General features: G+C 38.3%; 1 protein-coding gene and 1 non-coding gene across 4 annotated transcripts; one reads left to right on the top strand and one right to left on the bottom strand.

Moving 5' to 3' along the window:
- Positions 1-121: 121 nt before the first annotated feature.
- Trnaa-ggc (transfer RNA alanine (anticodon GGC)) lies at positions 122-197 on the top strand. Its single transcript has one exon. It is a non-coding gene; the product is annotated as a tRNA-Ala (tRNA).
- Positions 198-1929: 1732 nt separating this feature from the next.
- On the bottom strand, positions 1930-25718 carry Mcts1 (MCTS1 re-initiation and release factor). 3 transcript variants are annotated; one of them, XM_047535378.1, is made up of 8 exons: positions 25704-25718; positions 12745-12838; positions 11077-11358; positions 9828-9980; positions 9197-9294; positions 5185-5318; positions 3262-3329; positions 1938-2442 (listed from the first exon to the last, which is right to left on the bottom strand). In XM_047535378.1, exons 3-8 carry the CDS (start codon positions 11085-11087, stop codon positions 2361-2363), a joined length of 546 nt encoding a protein of 181 aa, XP_047391334.1. In that variant the 5' UTR covers positions 11088-11358; positions 12745-12838; positions 25704-25718; the 3' UTR covers positions 1938-2360. The 3 variants fall into 3 exon arrangements, with proteins under 3 accessions (XP_047391333.1, XP_047391334.1, XP_047391335.1); XM_047535377.1 differs by lacking the exons at positions 11077-11358; positions 12745-12838; positions 25704-25718 and adding an exon at positions 10455-10605 and having other exon boundaries at positions 1930-2442; XM_047535379.1 differs by lacking the exons at positions 12745-12838; positions 25704-25718 and having other exon boundaries at positions 11077-11389.
- Between the last annotated feature and the right edge of the window lie 874 nt (positions 25719-26592).

Below are 26592 nucleotides of genomic sequence, written 5' to 3'. Positions count from 1 at the left end.
GGCAATTAAAAGTTGTAACTTCTCTAATATATGTTTGTGTGTACTTTGTTTTTCATCACTAACACTTCATAGGTAATCTTGGCCAATTAATGTTATCTGAGCATCAAAAATAAAAGTTCAGGGCTGGAGATGTGGCTGAGTGGTAGAGTGCTTGCCTGGCATGTAAGAGGCCCTGGGTTCAATCCCCAGCATGGCCAAAAAAAAAAAAAATGTTCAAAGTTTGGCTTTGACATAAACAACATATATTCCTCTTAGGAATATAAGCTACAGGCCTCAAAAAGGATGCTTCCTCCCCCAAATGGGGAGAAAACTGATCCTGATACCAATAAGCTGCATATACTATCTGTTGAAGACACACCTCTCCTGAGAGATGATTTCTAACTATATTGCTGATGAGACTATTTATACTTTTATATACCAGGAATAAGTAATAAAATAAAACAATATGGTAAGTTCAAGAATATAACTGGCATAGCAAAAGGAAAATATTACACACAACTTGAAAAGGATACAGGAAGTAAAATATCAGGGCATTTCTATAGGTTAGAAAAGATAAGATTTTAGCAGATAAGCATTCTAAGTAATGATGAAGCAAGAAAAATTCTCCAAGCCTTACCCCAGCTCAGATGAAATATTATCCCAAGTAATCAACCTTTCTTTACTCTTTTCCACGTTTAGCAAGAAATGTTCTGTTTAATCATTGTTTACCTTAGGTAGACCTATTGCTATAAATTAATAAATTTACATTCTATCTGAAAAATCTCCAAGTCTTACAAGTTTCATCAGAGGGGAATGGTTTCTTAATCTGAGGATCAGACCCTGGATCTATATTCACCTATGTGAGACCCTGAGAGGCTGAGCTGGAACAGCCAGAATGATCTCTCTTTTTACTATCCACCCTCACCTTTCTCACCAACTTCTAACTGTAACACAGGTCACCACAATCTTGTAAATGTCTGTATCCATCTGAAAAATAAAATCACATGTCATATATTGGTAAACAACCAAATGAAGATGGCTGAGACACCAAAATAATAGCAAGGTTATGAGGAGGAAAGGCCTTTATCACTAAATAAATTCACAACTGCTCTTTAAGCTCTCAAAACAGATTACTATTATTACTAAAGTAGATCCATGGCCCTCAGGAGAGGAGATATACATTCTTTGAGGAATAAGGTGGGGACCCAATCTGGAAGTTATGAGTGTCCTTTGGTATGATTTTACTCAAGGCACTAAAATAATTGAACCTTTATTTGATTAAGCCTGTCTAAACAGACATAGGATATACAGGGGACATTAAAAAAAGTTATATGACTTCACAGTGCTACAAAATCTACAATGTGTGGGAAAACTTTATAAATCAACTAGATTTCTTAAATAATTACTTTAATGGATAGGGCTGGGGACAGAGCTCAGCAATAGAGCACTTGCCTGGCATGTGCAAAGTCCTTGGGTTTGATCCCCAGCACTATAAACCAACCAAACACACAAAAAGCTGAGATCTAGTTTAAAGGATAAAAGGAGAGGAATTTACAAATTAAAAGTGACAACAACCAAATGTAACATACAGATCTTATTTGGTACCTACTTCAAACAAACCAACAGTTAATAAAATTTAAAAAGACAAGTGAGGGAATTTGAATAGTCTAGATGATCATATTAGGAAACAGTTAATTTTTTTAGGTGGGATCATGCTATTATGGCTTTTTTAAGATCACTTATCTTTTAAAGATACATATTAATGTAGTTTTCAATGAAATGATAGGCTGTCTGGGATTTGCTTCAAAATAATTGTGGAGTAGGGAAGAGTTAATTAAGGTACAGATGAAAGAAAAATGGCCACAAATTAAAGCTGGGTGATGGATAAAAAAAAAAAGGCCCATTATACTACTCCCCATGCTTTTGAATATGTTAGGAACTTTTCATAATTAAAATTTAAACAACAACAAACAAACATACACACACAGAGGCACACACACACAGACACAAAAGTACTGCTGGGTGACCTGGGATAACAGTATAAAATTCCCAGTCTGGCTTCAAGCCCCATTAACTTGACAAATTATCTGGGGGTCCACCATAAACTGGCAAGTCCAGTTACAAGTCATCTTATATTAACCTAAGAAAGGACATTAAGTTGTCTCTTTACTTACTTACCAGATACCTTTTAATGTCCAAGTTTGCTACCCAATTTTGAGTTTAAGAAAAATTAAATAATTTCTGAAGCTAACAGAATTTTAGCATCTGTAGAATTTATTCAGCATAACCACAGAGGCATTGTCTTCATGCTGTCACACACAGACACAAACACAGATACAGCACAATATCCATATTTAGCCCAAGTGCATTCCTTCTGAGGATCATTTATATGTCTTCATATGCCACAGCCCATCATTTAAATAATGGATATTTTCAATGCCAATTCCTTTGTTGACTTTCTCACTGTAGAAGGGGAAAAAACACATAAACACATTTTTATAGGTTTATTCATGGCACACATAACTCAAAGTGCAATGCTGTTTTCAAATTATTGAGTCACATGTAGGGAATTTGTTACACTTATTACCTATTTTAGGCTGCAGTTCAAGTTTTAAAGTAATTTTAACCATCTAACTAGTGAGTCTATACAAGCTCAGGAATCATATCACCAGACCAGGAGATTATCAAAGTATTAACCCTGAAACAAAATAAATAGGACCAGGACTGGGGATATAGTTCAGTTGGTAAAGTGCTTGCTTGTCAAGTACAAGGCCCTGGGTTCAACCCCCAGCACCACAAAACAAAATTGTTTTTTAAATTAATAGGACTAATTTTGCTCATCAAATGGGTTCCAAACTTAAATATTGCCTATATTTTGATAATATATATGTAATAGTTCTAATATTCTACATTTCATATACTACCAAATCAGAATATAAGACAAATACTACATAGTGCTGAACTGGAAAACTTTTAAAAACTAGCAGCAAAACAGTTTTCCCTCTCAATTCATAAGGTACTAAATAAAAATTCCTAAAGTACCACAAATATAAAACAGCTGTGTAGGCACATGGGTTATTTTCATAGTACTTATGAAAGAATGCAATCCTGAAGACAAAATAGGTTTCAATGGCTTTCTAACTGTTAGGGAAAATCAGATTAGGCTTCTGTGCTGAGATATTTGTAAGATGTGGTATGAATGGGAGCAAATTTCACCTGTAATTCTGATGCTTCCTGGGCACCCATATCTCAAAAGCTAAGGGGGCCTAAAGTGAGACTTACATATCTTCTGCAGACATCTTCATGACTCCAACACATAGAGCATGCTGTTTTCCTTCTGCCATGATTGCCTGAAAAAACAACGCTAAGAAAACTATCTCTCAAAATGCCTTGCAGGAAGGGAAGGGTGTCAAGTACTGATTGTGTTATTAGCCACTTTGAACCCATCTTGTGTCCTCTCCTGACTTCTCCTGACTATTGAGTGCCTGAGGGCAAGGACTATGAGTACACTGAATAAATGCTAAATAAATGTACTTAATTATCATTTTGATTTCAAGTCAAATATTAATACTACACACCATGCTAACAAAACCAAAATGTCATACAAAAAAGAAGATAAAATTTCTTACACATAAATACTAAATCCTGTTAAATAAATATCAATTATTCTAGTGTTTTGTTTTGTTTGTCCTTTGTATTGGTGCATTATACTTTTACCAAACAGTAGGACCACTTGTGTTCTAGTATTTTGACCACTGAATGGTGGCTTTGTGTAAAGGACACATTGAAGTAACAATTGTAGCTAGGTATAGTAGCATGTACCTGGAATCCCAGCTACACAAGAGCATCACTGGAGCCCATGGAGTCCAAGACCAGCCTGGGCAACACAGTGAGACCTCATCTCAAAGAAAAACAAAGTAAAGTGTAGGTACTAGGAAAAATTTCTGCTTAAAGCGAAGTCCAGAACTAAAATCCTACCAACAATTAGAGAAGTCATAAACATGAAAAGGTAGAATACTTCTCTTCATTAGTTTTCAATTCATTCATTCAATGTTCCACAAATATTTGAGCACCTTTTATGTGACCAGTATCTACATAACACAAGTTGTTCTTAGAAGAAAACATATACCTTAGCTAAAACTGCCAAAACAGAGGATAGTCTCCTTTTGAGCATAGGATACACTTAACCCACTCCAATGGCATTCCTACTGCATAATGTCTCTATTTCCACCAATGGTTTCCCTATTTCTCAACCTGAGGCAAATGGCCATTTTGTTTATGGCAAAGGAGGAAATGGTCTCCTATACAGACTCATGGACAAAAATTGACTTAATCTAGAATATAGTTGCAATAGCATTATGTAGAGAAATACAAATAATGCAGAATTATTTAATTACATCAGGAGTTGAATAGATTCTTAACTATTTGGAAGCTAGGTGTGATGGTGATTACCTATAATCACAGCTACTTAGGAGGCTGAAGTAGTAGGATCACAAATTAATTTGAGGACATCCTGTGCAACTTGGTGAAACCCTGTCTTAAAGTAAAAAATAAAAAGGGCTAGGGATATAGCTCGGTGATAAAGTATCCCTGGTTTCAATCCCCAATAAGAATTATTTTAAAAAGAGGCAAGTTAGTGTCCAAAATACTAATCCACTGACATTACCTGTATCCTTCTGATTAGTAATCAAAAGTTAGTTGTGTCCTGAACCTGATAACAATAAGCCCTCATTGGGCAGGGCTGCAAGGCAGCTTGGATTTTTTTTCTCTGCACTTGGGGGCTGAACCCAGGGGCACTCAACCACTAAGCAACATATACCACCGCTCTCCCCCACCCCACACGTATTCATGAGACAGTGATGATCTCTGTAAATTGCCCAAGCTGACCACCTTGTGATCCTCCCACCTCAGTCTCCCAAATAGCTAGGATTACAAGCTGCACTGCTCCCCAGCAGCTGGGACTCATAATTTATAACTTGTTTCCATTTCGCTTCTGTGAAACTAGCTCAAATGAAACAATTTAGCATCAAGAAATGAAAAGTTACTTCTCATTACTTCAACTGTAATTAGAAAGGCATGAGACAACAGTAACAGTTTCCTCTTAAAAAGTACATTTAACCTGTGTTCTCTTGGATGATAGATCTTTCAGTAATGACAAGAACACAATGAATACATCTTTCAGCAGTTAGAGTCTGGGAAGGATACAACAATGGTATCTACTGCAGCAGGGTAAAGCTTAGCTCCAGGAGAAGTTAAGCCTGGACACATGATATTTGCTCCACTGAGTACAAATTTGATGGCTCCTTTATCAACCTGCTGGTGTGGCAGAATAAAAGGATCTAGAAGAGAAGAAATAAATTATATAAATTAATAAGACTGAAGACTCAAAAGAAAAAGGCAAAGGACATGCACAAATATTTCCCAAAACTACATTACTCTGAGAGTTGAAAAATAAAACTAAATCACCACCCTTCACTGATCAGACTGGTATTTTTAAGAAAAGTAATCCCCAGTGCTAGCAAGAGGGTAAGAACACTAGCATTACCATAAACTGGTAGAAGACTTGTAAATAGATGTAACCTTTCTTTAGGACTACTTGAAAACACACACTGAGACCCTTGAAAAGGTTCAAACTCTTTAATTCACTAATTCTACTTCTAGGACTCTACCCTAAGGAAAAATGAGAGAGACGTACAATATATTAGGTAGAAAGATACTATAGCACCAACATTTATAATTGAAATAAACTGGGATCATCCTAAATGTCTGACAATAAGGTAAAAGGTAAATGACTTAAGGTATGTCTATTTAAAAGTCATGCACATATATAATAAAATACTGTTTTTAGAGAACACTTAATGCCCTGGGAAATGAAAAAAAAAAATAGAAGAAAAAACTGAAAAAGATTAGGGGTTTCTAGGGTTTGGAGTTGGGGAGAAGGAGGAAGGATGAATAGGTGGAACACCGGGGATGTTTATCACACAGTAAAAATATTCTCTATGACATTGCAACAGTGGATACGAGACACTACATATCTAGAAAAACCACTGAACAACAGGAAGAGTAAACCCAAATTTCAACTATAGACTTTCATTAATAAAATATATTAGTATCCCTTCATCAACTGTAACCACTGTATGGTACCAGCCCAATTTCAAGAGGACAAAAAGTGGCTGGGGGTATCGTACAGTGGTAGAGTGCATACGTAGGGTGCACAAGGCCTCAGTCTCAATCCCCAGCACCAAAATAAGAAAAAATAACAGCATTACACATATTACAGAAAATAATTGGATGTAAGTAATCCAATACACTATCAATAGTTAACACTAGGTCAAAATATAAGTGATTATTAGTTATTTCTGTATTTTCAAAAATATGTGCACATATTCCTTTTGTAATCTTGAAAAATGCATGTGTGTGACATCTACTGATAATTCATAACCAAGTAGTTAAAGGATCCCTAGAGGAGTTCAAACAGAGTGGGAGAAAAACTTTTTAAGCTTCTTAGCGCTCCCCAGAAATGACAATAGGTCAAATTTTTTTAATTTTAATGCCTTACCACTAGACCTCTCACAAGTGGAAGAACAGGGAAGTATTTTTCTTATTAAGATCACAGAGGGGCTGGGGAGATAGCTCAGTTGGTACAGTGCTTGCCTCGCAAGCACAAGGCCCTGGGTTCAATCCCCAGCACTGCCAAAAAAAAAAAAAAGATCAGAGTAGCCAAGTGTGATCCCAGCAATTGGGGAGGCTGAGGCAGGAGGATCTCAAGTTCAAAGCCAGCCTCAGCAAAAGTGAGGTGCTAAGCAATTCAATGAGACCCTGTCTCTAAATAAAATACAAAATAGGGCTGGGGATGTGGGTTGGTGATCAAGTGTCCCTGAGTTCAATCTCCAGTACCAAAAAATATAAATAAATAAAAAAGGGTTGGGGATGTGTCTCAATAATTAAGTGTCCCTGGGTTCAATCCCTGGTACCAAAATTAAAAAGAAAGAAAGAAAAAGAAAAAAAGATCTTATTGATAAAAAGGAACCTGAAGTACAAAAACAAGGGAACCCGAGTGAATGAATGCATTCACTACTCACAAACCATAATTTGTATCCTAGATCTTTATCCTCATTAATATCTGTCCCTTGATGATGATGATAAGTAGTAAACTTATTGAACAATTACTACTTCACTATAATAGCTATCATATATTGAATGCCTGCTGCTTTCTAGGCATTGTTAGGTATATTACATTCACAGTCTCATTTAATCTTCACAATCCACGGAAGATACACAATTATAGTGTCCATTTTTAAAGATAAGGAAACAAAGCTTAAAGAAAGTAAGTGACTTGCCAAGTGATATGTACTGGAAATTGAATCCAGGTCTGTCTAAATCCAGGTTCATGTTTTAAACCACCCTATTATTCTACTTTTTGCATAAGTAATATGTTCTAAAAGGCTGATCCTCCATAATATTATAAAATAGGAACATTCTTCATAATATTATAAAATAGGAATATTTTTCCCCAAATTTATGGTGACAATGCTCAATTTACAGAAAAATTGAAAGAATAGCTCACTGAACACCTGGACACTATCCACTTACATCCAATAATTATTAACACTTTGCTTTATTTACTTTATCTCTATTTATACACACATATTTTCTTCTAGCATTTGAAAGTTAGTTCAGACATAATGCTTCATCATAATAAGCAAACCTCTTAAGAATCAAGCCATTTTATGCAACCATGATACTGCTGTCACACCTAAAATTTAATAATTCTACATTATCATTTTAGAACCAAAAAATATTCAAATTTTCCCAATAATCCAGGAAAGTCTTTTACATTTCGGGGGGGGAACCTTGAATTTTTGTTGTTTTTCAAAACAGAAACAAATCTAGGTTCATGCAATACATTTGATTTTGTCTCTGCTCTTAGTTAAATAGGCATGTCAAAATGTCTTAATGTCACCAAAATAGTTTCATTTAAAACTTTTTCTTGTTGCATCATGACTCAATTTCACTCCATCAGATTTTTTAAAATATTTTTAGTTGTAGATGGGCACAGTGCCTTTATTTATTTATGTGGTACTGAGAATCGAACCCAGTGCCTTACACGTCCTAGGCCAAGTGCTCTGCCACTGAGCCACAACTCCAGCCACATCAGTTTTTTTTTTAACCTGAAAAGCAATACTTAATCAAATAATTATAACTACTCCCTTGGGGGTTTCTTGTTTGTGTTTTTGATACCAGGGAGTGAATCCAGGGGTGCTTAGCCATTGAGCCACATCCCCAGCCTTTTTTTGTATTTTATTTAGAGACAGGGTCTCACTGAGTTACTTAGTGCCTCGCTTTTGCCTTTTGCCAAGGCTGGCTTTGAACTTCCGATCCTCCAGCCCCAGCCTCGAGAGCAGCTGGGATTAAAGGCGAGCTGCTGGTATTAAAGGCATGCCCCACCACGCCCCTGGCATAACTATTCCCTTGTAAAGACTTGTCTAACAGGTCTACTGCTCCTGACCTCTGTACCACCAGGTAATTCCAACTTTATCTCCTCTTACCAAAAAGCCAAATTCATTCAGTCAACAACAACAGAGCCTGCCAGTCACTCCCTTTCCTTCTGCCTCCTGGCTAGAATCCAGACTGAAAAGCAGAAATTTTACTTTCTATTTTGAAAACCTCTTATGCACTGACATTATATCTTCCTTGGATTTTCTTCTATAATATACTCAATCAAATAACCTCCAAATGTGGGATGAAATAAACAGTATCTGGTTTCATAACATCTGACCATGATACTCAACTAGTAATAACTGGAATTCCCACATTTATCCAGTGCTTTCCCATATGCAGAATTATCTCTATTGGCATTATTACAATTTATGGCTACATATTTGTATAATTATCTAATTGTTGTCTATTCTCTCAGTTAGCTTCATAAGTACAGGACCATATCTGCCTTTGCTTCCAATGGTATTCTCAGACCCTAACTTAGTGCCTGGCACATAGTAAGTTCAATAAATATTTGTTGAATGAATGAATGAATGAATGCTTTTTTCTTGGGCTTTTTGGAATGCATAATGAGAGAATTTGCATTTTTCAGACTTACCGCAAGATGGACATTCACTTTAGCTTTATATTTCTTATTACTTAGTATTAATAAATAACAAATTAACTATCAGTAGTCACTTTCAACACCTTTCAAATGTGTACTTCTAACAAGACTTACATTTGTGAAGTAACCTTAAGGTTGGATAAAAAGGCCCTTCTCTTTGTCTAAAAAATAGTAATTCTCCGTTTACTGTAAGGATTTCTATATGTTCATGGCTGTAAAACAAATGTCACAAAGCACCAAGTTAGATATTTTCTTTCAAAAATGAATGTAAATAAAACATCCTTTAAATTTTACAACATGAAATATGCATATACAGACATATAATGAACTTTTAAAATTTTTCAGTAAAGATCCTGGCCAAGAAACATCTTCACACTGTTTTTCTCTATCAGTCCAGTAGAGAAAAATATATCCTGCTACAACCAACTTTATTTTACATTTTATTATTTTAATTCCATTGTTAGTTAATAAAACAAATCTCTAAAAAACAAACTGAAATAAGTTCAATTCTGAATTAAAAATGTAATCCTTTAATAAAACAATCAATACACAAAACCATACTTTTCATGCATATAGAAAATGTGAAAATACAAATACTTGGTAAGTTTTATTGTTATTCAGTATCTATTACTATAATTAATCTATCAGTAGTTAATGTGAAAATAATTTCATTTAGAATAAGAGCAACGTAATCATTAAACATTCAGCTACTGTAAGCTTTACACAGAGAAAAGCAAAGACTTACCATCGGACTATTTTGACAGGATCTTTCTTAGGCATGATTTGATTAAGCCATGGTTCAATACCTGGAAATTGCTCTATCAACTGGTTCTTAATACCCTTAATGACTGATGTTTTCAACTGGATGCAGTTGGACACATTTTCTTTTTCATCAAATCTGCAAAGTTTTTTTTGCAAGAAAAAAAAAACATTGCTAAGCAAAAGTACTAGAATATATATCTAAAGATTACTGTTCTAACTTAGATCCTTAAAATAACTATGAAACAAACTGTTTTTGAAATACCATTTCCCTTTTATTTTGTCCAGTATAAAACCACGTTTTAATACAATACTAAATTAAAGTGTCACTTCTAGAGCAATTAGCTGGGGGAGAGGGGATGGATAAAACACAGTTTGTACTATAATCTGTAATCAGTTACTTAATCTTACTCAAAGGAAGAAAGAAACTCCCATCAATAATAAAACCTGTTTTTTTTAAAAAAAGAGCCTTAAGCATTAAACTGCAAAAGGCCAAAACCAAGCATAACACAGAAAATCAGCTGTTCTTAGGCTATGTAATCGGCTAAGATTTTTTTAAGTGGTGATGATGATACAATTTCTAAGATCCCTATTTTTCATGCACAAAACCCACCTTCCTTTGCCCATGTTCCCCCTTTGCTTTTTGCCTCTACCAAATCTGGAAGGTAAACCCCCTAGGTAGCTTCCCAAGGAATTTTGTCTTCCTTACACTGAATAGCCTACGGGGCAATCACGTTATTTTTCAAGACAAGGTTAATCTGGCAGCTAGGCAATAGGCATGACAGGCCGCTTCCTTCCTGTCACCCAGACTCCTTCACTCCCATGACCCAGGAAGTCAAGCCTTCCTTTATTCAGTTCATAACTAATAAACATATGGTAGCGAGTGCAGGACTCCCCTCTCACCTAAAGAGGATATGCCCCTAAATCACAGTGCAAGAATGTGATTGGTAGAACCCTAGGAATGGCGATAGATTTGGGGGAGGGGGCAAAAGAAAAGATAGTAAAGGAGAAAGAAAATGGGAGTGAAGGGACCGAAGCCCGATTGAGGATTAGGGATGGAAAGCTTCAAGAAGTGTTGCAAGTTGCGAGTGAGAGCATAGTACTACAGAAAACCTTAGGGAGTCAGGATGGCAGGGGCGGGGGAGAGAGAAAGAGGATTGTTGCTCTCGCCCTCTTCCCCACCCCACTCCCACCGCCTTTGTGAGCAGCCTATGGAGGCCACAGCATGTCCTTACTTCTTGAACATGATCCAAGGTGAAGGGGGCGACGATAGGGAAGGGCCCGGAAAGGGAAAGAAATTGAATTAGCAAGGGTCCGGCAGATCCCCTTACACGAGGAAGGCCGGCACTGACAGTCGGAGCTGTTGTCGTTATCCGGAAGGTGAAAGAGCTAGACGCGCTTTACGGCTGTCAGTGAAATCTGACGACTTCCGCTCCTCTGAACTCCACGTCGGCGCTTTTGCATACTCCTTTTGGGTAACCGATTCCTCTCCATTGGGGACAGCTGAAAGGGCGGGACTTGAAAAGGAAGAAGTGATAGAACAGTTCTTTCTAGTTGCAGGAAGAGAAGAATGGAGGAGGCGGGGAATCAACCAAAACAGCATTTATGGCAGTTGCGTCAGTTACGGGTTCTTCAAAGGGTCAAGATTCTTCCATGCATTGGTGGTACTTACTTTTGACCTAATTTTTTAATGGAACTGGTTTTGTTCCCTCTTTGAGGCACCCAAATGGATTATTACTTACTGACCAGCATGAACCCAAGCATACCTCATAGCTTCATGTTAATGTACCGTTTAGCAAATAAAAATACAAGACGCCTAAATGTGAATTTCAGATGAAAAGTGAATACTTTTTTAGTGTAAGTATACCTCATCAATATTTGGGGCATGTTTACACTAAGAACACATAGTCCTCATTTGTTTGAATCTAATTGAGCAGACTAGTTTTTCTTTCTCTCTCTCTTTTTTTTTTTTTTTTTTTTTTTTTTTTTTTCTCCGCTGGTGCTGGGGATTGAACCCAGGGCCCTGTGCTTGCGAGGCAGGCGCTCTACCAATTGAACTACATCCCCACGCCCTGGTTTTTCTCTTATAACCATGTCTGCTTAGACCATTAGAGCACAGTAAGGTATGCCCATAGAATTATTATATAAAAGTTACCAGATTGCAGTCCTCTGCCTTACCCCATACTTAAAAGTTGAACCATAAACCAAGAGAGGTAATTTACTTGAAGGATAAACAGCCTCAGCCATACGTGGGGGCGCATACCTGTAAACCCAGAGGCTGAGGAGGCTGAGGTAGGAGAATCTCAAGTTCAAAGCCAGCCTCGGCAACTTAGCGAGGCCCTGAGCAATTTAGGAAGACACTGTCTCAAAATAAAATATAAAAAAGGGCTGGGGATATGGCTTAATGGTTAACTAGATTCAATTCTTTTTTTTTTTTTTTTTTTTTTTTTTTTGCCGTGCTGGGGATTGAACGCAGGGCCTTGTACTTGTGAGGCAAACACTTTACCAACTGAGCTATCTCCCAGCTCTAGGTTCAATTCTTGGTACCAAAAAAAAAAAAAAAAAAAAAAAATTCTTGGTACCAAAAAAAAAAAAAAAAAAAAAAGATAGCCTCTAGGTGAGCACTACTGATGTAATCTAACATAGCTAAAAACACATTTCGATGATGTAATTTTTTAAAGAAAAGCTAGTAGAAAACAAAACTATGCCAGTTGAGGGTTTTGATCATCAAAGAAAGCATAGAAGAAATTGTTTAAAAACCTGAATTAGGTACTACTCAAGAAATGGGATGGATGTGCACTGACCAGTAAAACAAATACACCAGGGAACAAACACTCTAGTCCATATTGGGGAGATAGACCATTAGAGCAATCATAGCAAATGGTATTATGCAACTAACTCACCTTGTCTTGATTCTATGGTGCCAACAATCTTCAGATCATAATTTGACTTCCCGTGAAGATGTGTTCACAGGGAAAGACTTTGCTGTTTTCACATCTGCATGAACAATTATGTTTGTCTTTATAAAGTAATAAACTGGCATTCTGATTTACATGTCAGTCTCTCATGAATGTCCTTAGTGTGAATCCACATTCCCAGCATCAATCAACTCTGTGATATTTACAATATTGAGTTTCTGAATGTGTAAAAAGTCCAGACCCCAAGCTCTCAGCTTTCTTACCAAACATCCTTCCTTTGCCGGCAATGCTTACATTACCCTGGGAGCCTGTCATTTAGCAACAAATACATTATAAACAGCTATTATTAAGCAGTTTGAGATGAGTAAAAGAAGATAATTTGCTTTAGCTCTTATACACTGCTTCTTGACTTACCATGGGATTAGATCCCATAAACCTGTTCATCATTATCATAAAGTATCATTAAATTGAAAGTGCATTTAACACACCTAACAAACCTCATAACTTAGTAACACAGAACATGGTGGAGTATGGGTTGTTTCCTTATACCTCTTTATCACATGGCTGATTGGAAACTGAACCTGGCTCACCAGCACTGCCCACATAGAAACTATCATACTGCACTTCACTAGCCTGAGAAAAGATAAAAATTCAAAATATATATATATATTATTCTACTTCATACACTCTGATGATTACAGAATCTGATCTGAATTATCACAATGCCAAGTTAGGTCCTTAGTATTAATGAGACATTCAGATCTATATGTGTACATAAATATGTTCATTCATAATCCACCTACACAGATATACATAAGCAGTGCCCACTGCTCACTTCAATGAATTTCTAGATATTGTGTTGTAAATGGTATAACTTGAAAGTGGATCATTTTTCCAAGGTAATATTAGGGCTTTGCTCCTGGAAAAGGATTCAACTTCAAATAAAATCATTACTACAACAAATCATATGTCACAAAAGAAAGACATCTCTTCACAGATTAAAAATGAACTTCACATATTCATGTAATAAATAGTTATAAAGGACCTTTATATGTTCTAGACATACACATTCTCTATTCTATAATTTGTGCATAAATGTTCTGTGCAACTTATAAGGTCCTCAGTGCACATGTAGCACAGGACCCAGAAACCCCAAGTCTATCATGAGTTTTACTAAAAGAAGTAACCTAGTTATAAGAAGCATTAAATGGGGTTGGGTTTGTGGCTCAGTGGTAGAGCACTTGCCTAGCATGTGTGAGGCACTGGGTCTGATTCTCAGCACCACATATAAATAAATAAAGGTCCATTGACAACTATATATATATATATATATATATATATATATATATATATATATAATACATATCAATAAATTCTTTTTAAAAATCATTAAATGTTTAACAATTGGGTTTGTGTTCTTAGAATTTTGAAAATTTTTTAAATATATTTTTAGATGTTAATAGACCTTTATTTTATTCATTTATTTATATGTGGTGCTGAGAATCCAACGTAGTGCCTCACACATGCAGGGTAAGCGCTCTACCACTGAGCCACAACTCCAGTCCTTGAAAGTTTTTTTATAGGGCCAACTTGACACAAGGCTCTAAAATGTTTGCAGTAGGTCTCCTTTTATTTTTTATATACTTCTGGAGCACTAAGCATGGTGCCCAAAACCCTTAGACAGTCCAGGAAAGAAAGATTTCTCTAGGAGCTAGACCATAGCTTTGAACACTGGAGTAGCTACTTTCACTGCAATTAAGATTTGGGCCACTACCAGATCCCTCCTGGGCCTCACATCTCTCAGAATCTACAGCCTGTGAAGTCTTCCATTAGGCTCACATTTCCCACACACTGCCCCTCAGCCTAACACTTTAGAGGTAGCTGCAGCCTGGCTTTAGATCCACTATCACGGCAAAACTTACCTGAGAATCAAACCACGTGCCACCTCTAGCCCCAACAATCTGTCTCAGAGCACAGGTGAGAAAATGCATTGGTCCTTTCAATTGCCTGGTTCCTTCCATAGCAAGCAATATGAAGGACACCAGCAAAAGAGCAGCTTCCAACTCCAATCCCAAACAGAGCTAAAATTTGGACCTGAGAGCCCTCTTTTCATCAGAAAACTATCAAGATTAACCATCTAGCCCAACTTGTAATAAGCCAAACCCACCATCCCATGCTATGTGACCATGGTTAAGGTTTTTATGCACTGTATTCTCATCTGTACAATGAAGACTCTACTTCATGAGGTTGTTATGAGAACTAAAGATAATCTGTGCAAAATACTGTTAAACTGTTGTTTTTATCAAGAACTTCTGAAACTGGATGCGGTGGTGCCCATTTGTAATTCTAGATACTCAGGAGGCTGAGGCAGGAGGATCACAAATTCAAGGTCAGTCTGTGCAACTCAGTGTGACCCAATCTCAAAACAAAACGGGCTGGGGCATAGCTCGGTGGTTCAGCACTTGCCTAGCATGTGCGAGGCCCTGGGTTCAACCCCAGTACTGAGAAAAAAATACTTCCCTAATCAATTCTCTTAACACTGTGTGTGTCCCACTCTGGACCTGATCTCCTACTTGTACTTTCACTTCCAGATGATTTTTTCTGGGCCTTCTGGAACATCATTCCATGATTAACTAACTCTTCTACAATCCTCAAAGTCATCCCTGAATATCCATCAGCAGTCTTGGCTTTCCCATAAGGATGCAGCTTCCTTTACAGCAACACATTATTTATTTATTTATTTGTTCATTCATTCATTCATTCATTTATTTTTGTACTGGGGATTGAACCCAGGGGCACTTAAACACTGAACCACATCCGCAGCCCTTTTTATTTAGAGACAGGGTCTCACTGAGTTGCGTAGGGCCTCACTAATTTTCTGAAATTTTCTGAAAGCACGAGCCTCCTATCTCAGCCTTTTGAGGCACTGGAATTACAGGTGTGCACTACTGCACCTGGCAACACATCACTTTTTCTAAAGTCAGGGGATGATGTAGGCTTCCTCTTCCATCCACAGTGCAACTTCCAGGCCATTCTTCCTCCAACCTCAGGTAAATCCCCTGATCTTTCTTCCTCTGAAATTCATGACATCTGGTTACATCTCAATTCCCTTTCTTTGCTGTCCTCTACCCATTCACTGAAGACTCTGGCATCTGGTTCACAGCATTTCCCCTCCCCATCCCACTCTCCAGAGTTGTAAAACAGTACAAGAGAAAATCACTCAGCTGAACAGACTGGTACCTCTCTGAATTCATGGCTGCAGGCCTCAAGTGAAACGTCCATTTATCTCAAGATACCTGTCATGTTTTTAGCTCACTCTCTCATTCTCCCCGGTGATACCTCCCAAGCTTCTCCATTCTTCTCAAATCTCCAATTCCCCAGGGCGCTGTGGGGTAGGCCTGTAATCCCAGCGACTGGGGATGGGGCTGATGCAGGAGGATCACAAGTTCAAAGCCAGCCTCAGCAATTTAACAAGGCCCTAAGCAACTTATCGAGACCCTGTCTCTAAATGAAATATACAAAAGGGCTGGGATGTGGCTCAGTGGTTAAGCACCCATGGTTTCAATCTCTGGTACCAAAAAAAAAAAAAAAAAAAAAAAAAAAAAAAAAAAAAGCACACACACAAACTCCAATTCTTCAACAGCCCTAAATGATGCTCTAAAAATAAGATAGAAGTCTCTGGAGAGGCAACCAGTTCCTACTACCAAACTAGAAATATTTTCACGACCATTCTTTACTACTCTTAAAATGAAAGATATCCCTCTTCCAATCTAGGTCTAAATTCTCCAGCTGCATTCCAGATACCAGTCATGCATGGGTCTCCTCAATAACTTTACTCAACCTATTACTGTCTCTTTTATATTTTCAACTTTTCCCTCTCTATGGGTTCCTTCCTCTCAACTTTTTCAAAGGAAATACTTGACGATTTCTACATGATATAATGTTCAAACAACACAAATTATACTAACAATATGCTAACAATAATAGTAGCTAGTGTTTCTGGAGTACTTACCCAAGCAAGGCACTATTGCAAATTCTTTCATATATTAACTCATTTAATTCTCAAAGTTATGTATAAAGTTGATACTAGTTATTACGTCCATTTTATAGATGAAGAAACTGAGGGAAAAGGGAAGTGAAGTCACTTGACCCAAGATTACCCAGTTATGTAGTACAAGAATCTGGCTTTGAAACCAAGTAGTTACAACTTTCTCCTCTCTAAATCACAACACTTAGGCAGGTGCACTGGTGCAAGCCTGTAATCCCAGTGACATGGAAGGCTGAGGCAGGAGGATTGCAAGTTTGAGGCCAGCCTTGGCAACTTAGGGAGACTCTCAGCAATTTAGACTCTGTCTCCAAATAAAAATAAAAAGGACTGGGGATGTAGCTCATTAGTAAAGTGCATGTGGGTTCAATCACCAGTTTAAAAAATTACAACATATAATCCCCACCCTCTTCCCACCCTGCCCTGCCCTCCTTATCCTCATCTGCTCTTCCCTTCCACTTCATAGGTAATAAATGACCTTCCAGAAACTTTTTGGTGTATATGTATTATAATATTTGATTTTAAAAAACATAAATGGGATCACTATACATGCTATTTTCCTTTTGCTTTTTACACTTCATGGGTGAAACTCATGTTGGAGATTTTTCATGTCACCAAAGAAATAGAAAGAGGAAAGTGATAGATTTCATTGCTTTTCATAGCTACAATTTATTAAGCCACTCCCCCTCAATCAGAAGTCATTTTGTCACCTACAAGTAGATTGGTGGGTATAGTAGGGCCATGGAATTCCAGGGCTCCTCCAACTTTCAACTCATCTCCCATCATCAGGGATCAGATCCCTGTGCTCTAACACCTATTCTACTTTAGACGTCCTCAACTGCATCAACAGGGGATTCATTTGAGACCCCATATACAGCTCTGCCCCTGGAAGAAGTCAAGAGCAAAATAATACACCGAGACTAAAACCACAGTTCCTTGATATTCTAACTCTGTCGGCAGCAATCAAGAAGGGGCCATGCTTACAAACAGAGAAACAAGATGTATCCCATTTGTTTACAATAAAAACGAATTAAAAAAAAAAAGAAGGGGCATTGCTAAGGAACTGGGCAGACGCATCACAGAAGATATACAGGTGATCAACAAATATATGAAAAAGTGCTCATCGTCCCTAGTATAAGAGAAATGCAAATTAAAACCACCCTAAGATTTCATGTAACTCCAATTAGAATGGCTATTATCAAGAACACAAGCAATTATAAGTGTTGGCGTGGATGTGGGGGAAAAGGCACTCATACATTGCTGGTGGAGTTGCAAACTGGTGCAGTCACTCTGGAAAGCAGTGTGGAGATTCCTCAGAAAACTTGGAATGGACCCATCATTTGACCCAGCTATCCCACTCCTCGGTTCATACCCAAAAGACTTAAATCAGCATACTACAGTGATGCAGCCACATCAATGTTCATAGCTGCTCAATTCACAATAGCCAGATTGTGGAACCAACCTAGATGCCCTTCAATTGATGAATGGATAAAGAAACTGTGGTATATATACACAATGGAATATTACTCAGTCACAAAGAAGAATAAAATTATGGTATTTGCTGGTAAATGGATGAACTTGGAAAATATCTTGCTAACTGAATAGCCCAGCCCCAAAAACCAAAGGCGAAATGTTTTCTCTGATAAGTGGATGACGATATATAATGAGGTGGGTGGAGGGGGGAAGAGAAGAATGAAGGAACTTTGGATGGTGTAGAGGAAAATGGGGTGGAAGGGGTGGGGGACGGAAAGATAGTAGAATGAAACAGTATTACCCTATGTATATGTATGTTTACATGAATGGTGTGAATCTACATTGTGTACAACCATAGAAATGAAGGTTGTACTCCATTTGTGTACAATGAATCAAAATGCAGCCTGTAAAATAAAAAAAATTTAATAATAAAAAGGGACCTATGCACTCCAGGTAAAAGCTTGGAGTGGAGAAATATCTAGCTTCCTTAAACCTTTACTTGCATCAACAAGAGTTAAGGGGGATCCCAGGTGCCCACTCCTATAACTTCACCATCACTACCTCGAGTTCACAAGAGACTGTTCTCATTAGAACATCTGTCCATTTATGTCAGTCACTATAAGAAGCCCTAGACTCCCAAGCCAACCCTCATCTAACCCATTCTAACCTCCATTTGGCTTTGAACAGCCCCCATTTTGTCCCCATCTTTCAGGTTCTCCAACTAATGAAATCTTTCCATGATACTTCCTGGAACTCAGGACCTTCTGTGTTCTCAGCCTCCTTTCTGTGTGCTCTCTTCATCTTCTTTTTAAAGGAAACCTGGATCTTCCGTGAAGTCATTACTTTCCCTCCAGCCCTCACACGATGGCTGTTTATCTTCCCACACAGTGAGTTTGTTGTCCAACTTGTTCCTTATCGACACTTCCAGCCCACTCCCCGCCCACAAACTTCCCTGTTTTGAATTTCATGACACAGATTATACATTATCCATCCACTGCCCACTCATTGCTGCTGTCATCTGATGATCTCTGGATTATTCCCCTCTATTTCTCCATTTTAACTTCTGGGATACTGTCACCTCAATAAAATACTATTATAAATTCTGAATCTTTCAATATGCATTTGCTTGATCCTACAACCCCCTTTTATCTTAGTTCCTCCAACTCCATTTTTCCAGTGACCTTACTTGCCCTCTACCTTATCTCAGCCACTCTCTTCTGTGGTCACCGTTATCTCATTTTCATGTATCCTATTCTGTTGTTGTTGAGATGGGGCATCGCTACATTGCCCATGCTGGCCTCGAATTCCTGGCCTCAAGCAATCCTCTTGCCTCAGCCTCTCTAGTAGCTGGACGTACAGATGTGTGCCACCCCCACCTGGCTCGGGTTTTACATTCTGCACCACCTCCTTTCTTTACATCTCATTCCCTGTAGTACCCTAATGCCAACACTTCTTTTACCCCACACTCAATGCTCTAATCCATTGATCCTACCAACTGCCCCCTGTCTCTCACTCTTCTCGCCCACTGAGTTCCCTCCTTATCCAGTTTAAATTCCCTAGTTGATCTTTACAAATATTTCATTCCATATAACCTCAATTCCCTTACATCCTTTCACCTTCATATACTTACTTGGCAAGACCTTGACCTGGGTTGAACCTAATCTTTCTGCCTTTATCCATTTTCTGTCACTGTAACAAAAAAACTGAAACTAGATAATATTAATGGTGAGAAGTTATTTGGCTGGGAAGTCCAATATCAGGATGGACAGCATGTGGGGAGGACCTCCCTGCTGCTTCATGGCATTGATATGACCTTGGAGATTGTTTCCAACACACGAATTTCATGGGACATACCCTGCTATGATTTAAATACATCTACCAAATTTCATGTATTGGAATTTTAATCCCCGGAGTCATATATGTTAATGGTACTTGGCTGTGGGGCCTAAGAAGGTAACTAGGATGAGGTAAGATCATGAAGGTGGCACCCCCATAATGACATTTGGTCTTATAGGAGGAGGGAAGAGAGATCCAAGTTAGCCAGCTTGCTCTGTCTCACCATGGGATTATCTAGCTGTGATATGACACAGCAGGAAGTCTCTCATCAGATGCCAAGCAGATGTTAGCACCATGCTCTTAGAATTCCAGAATGGTGAGTTAAATAACTGCTTTTCTTCATAAATTACACAGTCTGTGGTGTTCAGTTATAACAACAGAAAATGGACCAAGACATGCCCAAACCACAGCATCTGCCTACTCTGTATCTTGATTCAGACTGCTGAATGTGGCTGGAGAAAATCCCAGAACCATTCTGACTGGCTTCATTTTAAATTCATGAATGCTAATCTTAAAGTGGGGCCCTTAATGCTTCCTGGCAACCATGTTATATATCCCAGACTAGTGCTGCCCAATAACAACTTTCTGAATGATGAAAATATTCTATAATGTGTGCCATACAAATGGTAGCCACTAGCACATATGGGCTACTTGTATTTACATTTAAATAATTAAGTGGAACTTTTAAATTAGTTCCTTAGACATATTAGTCACATTTCAAGTGTTCAATAGTCATATGTGGCTATGCTTAAGTGTTGTGTCTCCCAGCACCAGCATCCTTTGATCCCTACCCAAACATCTAACCCATTGATTCTACCGACTTCATAAAATTCATTTGGCCCACAGTTCTGGAGTTCTGAAGTTTGATGTCAAGGTTAGGGCCTCTCTGCTTCATCACTGTATGTTATAACCCACATGAATAGCATGGGACATTCACTTTCTCACTCCTCTAACAGATTATTTCTCTTCCAACTTCCAAGGTCTTCTAAAGACTCCCACCATTCCATCTACCCACTTACACCAGCATCTGTACCTATATTCTCTGTCTTCCCTACAGTTGCTACGAATAAGTGTTTCTAAGGTATGATCTGAGAACGGTGGGGATTCAAGAGGTCCTCCTGTTTCCAACTACATATGTAGGGGTTTGTGTCTATCTTAGTCTTTGCTGCTATAACAAAGCACCTGAGACTGAGCAGTTTATAAATAATAGAAATCTATCTCTCACAGTTCTGGAAACTCAAAAGTCTAAGACCAAGGCATTGGTGGCTTCAGTGTCTGGTGAGGCCTATTCCTCATAAATGAGGAAATAAGTGTCCTCGACCTGCACAAGAGATGGAAAAGTGAAAAGAGGAGAACTCCTCCCTCCACGAAGCCTAATCCCAACTGGGCATGTTGGCACATACATGCCTATAATCTCAGCTCCTCAGGAGGCTGAGGCAGGAGGATCACAATTAGTTGAAACCCTGTCTCAAACTAAAAAGTAAAAAGAGCTAGAGTGTAACTCAGTGGTAAAGAACCCCTGGGTTCAATCTCCAATCCCTGTACTACTAGTACTCTTTTGACCACTACTACTACTAATAATAATAATGCCTAATCCTATTAATGAAGGCATACCCTTCATGATTCAATCACCTCTTAGAGGACATGCCTGTTAATACTATTTCATTGGGATTAAGTTCAACATGAAGTTTTTTGTTTTTGTTGTTATTGTAAGTGGACACAATATTTTATTTTATTTTTTAATTTTTTATATGGCACTAAGGATCAAACCCAGTGCCTCACATGTGCTAACCAAGCACTCTACCACTGAGCTAAAATCCCAGCCCTCAACATAAAGTTTTGAGGGGATAAAAACATTCAAATCATAACATATGTCATCCATGCTTCTATCTAAAGTTAGCCCTTCAATTTAGAGAAACAACATATTGCAACAGTTTGAATAAAGAAAATATAAAAATTCCGCTTCTATTAGGTCAGACATTAAAAATCTGCAAAACTGAGACAATGCCATTCTACTCACTAGCTTTTTGTGTTCATTTTGGAATTTTTTTTTCACTAAAATGTATTGTTTTCTTAACATACGATAGTTTTATCACTACTGTCTTGGAATTGCATTAGTCCATTTTCTGTTGCTAATAACACAATACTACAGACTGGTAAGTTGTTTTTTTTTTTTTTTTTTTGAGGTGCTAGGGATTGAACCCAGGGCCTTGTGCTTGGGAGGCGAGCACTCTACCAACTAAGCTATCTCCCCAGCCCCCAGACTGGTAAGTTCTAAAGAAAGGAGGTTTATTTTGGCTCAGAGTTCTGGAGATCTGCATCTGATGAAGACCTTTTGGCTGGTAGAGTCCCACAGACGGGGTAGGACATCACACAGCAAGAGAAAGGAAGTGTTGTGTCTTCTGGTCTCTCTTTTTTTTGGTGGGGGGCTGGCAGGAGGTACTGGGATTGAACCCAGGGGCACTCAACCACTGAGCCACATCCCAGGCTCTGTTTTGTATTTTATTTAGAGACAGGGTCTCACTGAGTTGCTTAGTGCCTCACTTTTGCTGAGACTGGCTTTGAACTCACAATCCTCCTGCCTCAGCCTCCTGAGTGCTAGGATTACAGGTGTGCACCACCTTGCCCAGCTTCTGGTCTCTCTTATAATACTTGGGTATTCAATCATGGGGCTCCACCTAATCACCTCCAAAAGTCCCACCTCTGAACACCATGTAGTCAGGTTATGTTTCCGCCTGGCTTAATTTAATAAACTTGTTCAGAATAGTTCAAGATTTGAAGATATGAAAACATTATAGTGCTCACACACACTGTACACTCGTTTCTCCTGTTGTTAACATTGCTATGGTACATTATCCCAACTAATGAACCAATTTGATTATTATTAACAGAAGTCTATGTTTACTCAGATTCCTTGGTTATTTACTTAATGTTCTTTTTTCTGCTCCAGGATTCCATGCAGGACATCACATTATATTTATTCATTGTGTTTCCCTTGGCTACTTTTGGCTGTGAAAGTTTCTCATTCTTTCCTCGTTTTTCATAATTTTAGAATCTGTTGAGATACTTAACAAAATTTGGGTTTGTCCAATGCCTTTTTTCATAGACAGGGTTTATGGATTTCTTAGAGAAAGACCAGACAGGCAAAGTCCCATTATTATTACATTATTACATCATTTCAGGGTACATGTTATCCACATGATCTATCTTGATGATATTAACCTTGTTTGTGAGTATTGAAAACTGTTGCCAGGATTTTTTCTATAATGGGAAGCAGGGAACTTTAAGTAGCTGTTATGATATTTTTTTGTGGAGCAGGGGTACCAAGGATTGAACTCAGGGGCACTTGGCCAACAACATCCCCAGTCCTATTTTGTATTTTATTTAGAGACAGGGTCTCGCTGAGTTACTCAGTGCCTCTTTTGCTGAGAGCTGACTTTGAACTCCCGATCCTCCTGTCTCAGCCTCCTGAGCTGCTGGGATTACAGGCAGGCACCATCACAACCAGCTCTGTTATGGTATTCTATTTATTCATTCAACAATATTTGTTGATTATGTACCATGTGCCAGGAACCTGGATACAATAATGAACAAAACAGGCAAATCAGGTTGGGTGCAGTGGTGTACACCTGTAATCCCAGCAACACAGGAGGCTGAGATAGGAGGATCATGAATTCAAAGCCAGCCTCAGCAACTTAGTGAGGCCCTAAGCTACTTAGTGAGACCCTGTCTTTAAACAATAAAATAAATAAAATAAAATAAAATAAAATAAAATAAAAAGTTCTTGGATGTAGCTCAGTGATTGAATACCCCTGGGTTCAATCCCCGGTACCAAACACATACACACACCCCCACACACATACACACACATAAACAATGAAACCTTCTTTTTTTCTATGTTGCTGAGGATTGAATTCAGGGACACCCTACACTGAGCTATGTACCCAGCCCTTTTTATTCTTTATTTTGAGACAGGGTCTTGCTAAATTGCTGAGGCTAGCTTTGAATTTATAATCCTCCTGCCTCAACCTCCTGAGTCACTGGGATTACAGCTTGTGTGACCTCACATAGTCATCACTATTTCTTGCCTGGATTATTTCAATACCCTCCTAACTGGTGTTCTACCTTTGCCCCCTATCACAATCTATTCTCAATATGTCAGACTTTCCCATTTAAAAATGACAAACTGAGAACAGTGGTCATGACTGTAATGCCAGCAACTGTGGAGGCTGAGACAAGAGGATTGCAAATTCAAAACCAGCCTCAGCAATTTAGCAAGCACTTAAGCAACTCAGCAAGACCCTGTCTCTAAATAAAACACATAAAAGGGCTGGGGGGTTAGGGTTGTAGCTCATTGGTAGAATGCTTACCTGGCATGTGCAAGGGCATGGATTCAATCCCCAGTACCACCAAAAAAAAAAAAAAAGAAAGAAAAAGAAACAAAAAGGGCAGGGGGTGTGGCTCAGTGGTTCAGTACCCCTGGCTTTAATCCCTAGTACCAAAATAAGTAGATAAATAAATAATAAAAGGACTGTAGATGTAGTTGATGATAACGTTCACCTGGGTTCAATCCCCAGTACCCCAAAAAGAAAAATAAATGTAAAGTCTCTGTTTAAACCTCTTCAATGGCTCCCCATCTCATTTAGAGTAAAACAATACCTGTACTATAGTTTACAAGATGTTAAAACATTTAAAAGGGCTGGGGATATGACTCAGTGGAAAAGAGCCTCTCATTACCAGCACTTCAGGGGAAAAAAGGTCCTTACATTGTGATCAGAGAACACTATTTGTATGATTTCTGCACTTTTTAAAGAAGTGATTCACTTTTGAAACTATTTTGTGGATATTTGCAAAGCAAATTCTATACCTATATGGTATAGGTACCTTCTCAATTTACATACTACATATATGTGTATATTGCCAATTTTATTAAGTAGTACTATGAATTTCTCTATTTACTTGCTTATTCATGTAGTCTGTTGATTTTAGAGAAATAGTTTACTTCAAATGTGGCAAAAAGTCTTCCCAGCAATCCTAATTCATATTGTGGCAGATAACAATATCTTTCATCAAGTCATTCTGTACTATTTCAGAATTTCTCCATTTTTCTCAAACAACCACTACCCCACATTACATTCTACTTTATACATAAAATATACATAAAAGGTAACGATTGGCCTCACTTGCTTGTTGCATTTTAACATTTCATCCTTATAGTTATGGAAGAGCTGTCCTTCTTAGACCAGTTTCGACATCTGGATTCCATACTTTTGAATTCTATACCCTTCCACTTTCTCAGAAATCTTTTTTTTTTTCCTTTTTTTTGGTACTGGGGATTGAACTCAGGGGCACTTAATCACTGAGCCACATCCCCAGTGGGACAGGGTCTCATTGAGTTGCTTACTGCATCGCTTTTGCTGAGGTTGGTTTGAACTCACAATCCTCCTGCCTCATCCTCCCTAGCCGCTGGAATTACAGGCATGCGACACTGCCCAGCCAGTTCTTTAATCTTGACATATTTGTGTGTGGGAGGGAAATCTTAACAGTCATCTCTTCTCCCCTCCCATCCTGTCCCCTCCCCTCTCCTCACCTTTCTTGTCCTCTTCCATTGCAGTCTAATTCCTCTTCTCTTGAGTCTGGGCTGGTTTTAGGGAATTGCTTAAAGAAAATACGACAGAAGTGATATTCAGGATTTATAAGACTTCGTCATAAGAATCCTTGTAACGGGCTGGGATGTCTCAGTGGCAAAGCGTCAGCCTTGCATTCACAAAGCTCCAGGTTTGACCCCCAGTTCCAAAAAAAAAAGTCTTGTAGCTTCTACTTTGGGCTTTTTGGAACACTCACTATGGTACCCTTCAGGCACCATGTAATAAATCCCCACCCAGAATCTGTCATTCTGTGCGGAGACTTTAGCTAGCCAGATGGAAATACTGTTTGGAGAGATGTGACCAGTCTGCCCACAACTGTTCACCCCAGCCTAGGACCCAGACATAATGAAGCAGAAATGAGCCATCCATTATATGCCACGTCTGAATTCCTGACCCAAATAATTTTAAGATATAATAACAATAAATCATTTTAAGTCCCTAGGTTTTGGGATCGTGTGTTATGCAGAACTAAATAACTGGACCAGTGAAAACTGACCTTTAGGATCTGGAGATGTAGTTCTGTGGTAGAGGCTCGCTCAGCATGTGCAAGGCCCTGGGATGGATCCCCCAGCACTGCAAAATAACAGCAATAAAATGACCTTTTTTTGCTAAATTGAATAGATACACTTTCATCTTTACTTATTTGACTGGACATCAATTTGTTACAGGTAGTCATTCCCTCTTTTTGAAACATTCTCTTCCTGTGGCATATCTGACACACCCTAGTTTTCCTCATCTATCCCTCTCTGGTTATTCCTCACTTTTTTTTTTCCAGTACTGGGAATTGAACCCAGGGGTGCTTAACCACTTAGCCACATCTCCAGCCCTTTT

The sequence above is a fragment of the Sciurus carolinensis genome, chromosome X (genome assembly GCF_902686445.1).
Source record: "Sciurus carolinensis chromosome X, mSciCar1.2, whole genome shotgun sequence".
Taxonomy (NCBI): domain Eukaryota; kingdom Metazoa; phylum Chordata; class Mammalia; order Rodentia; family Sciuridae; genus Sciurus; species Sciurus carolinensis.
This window is presented reverse-complemented; position numbering and strand designations above follow the sequence as displayed.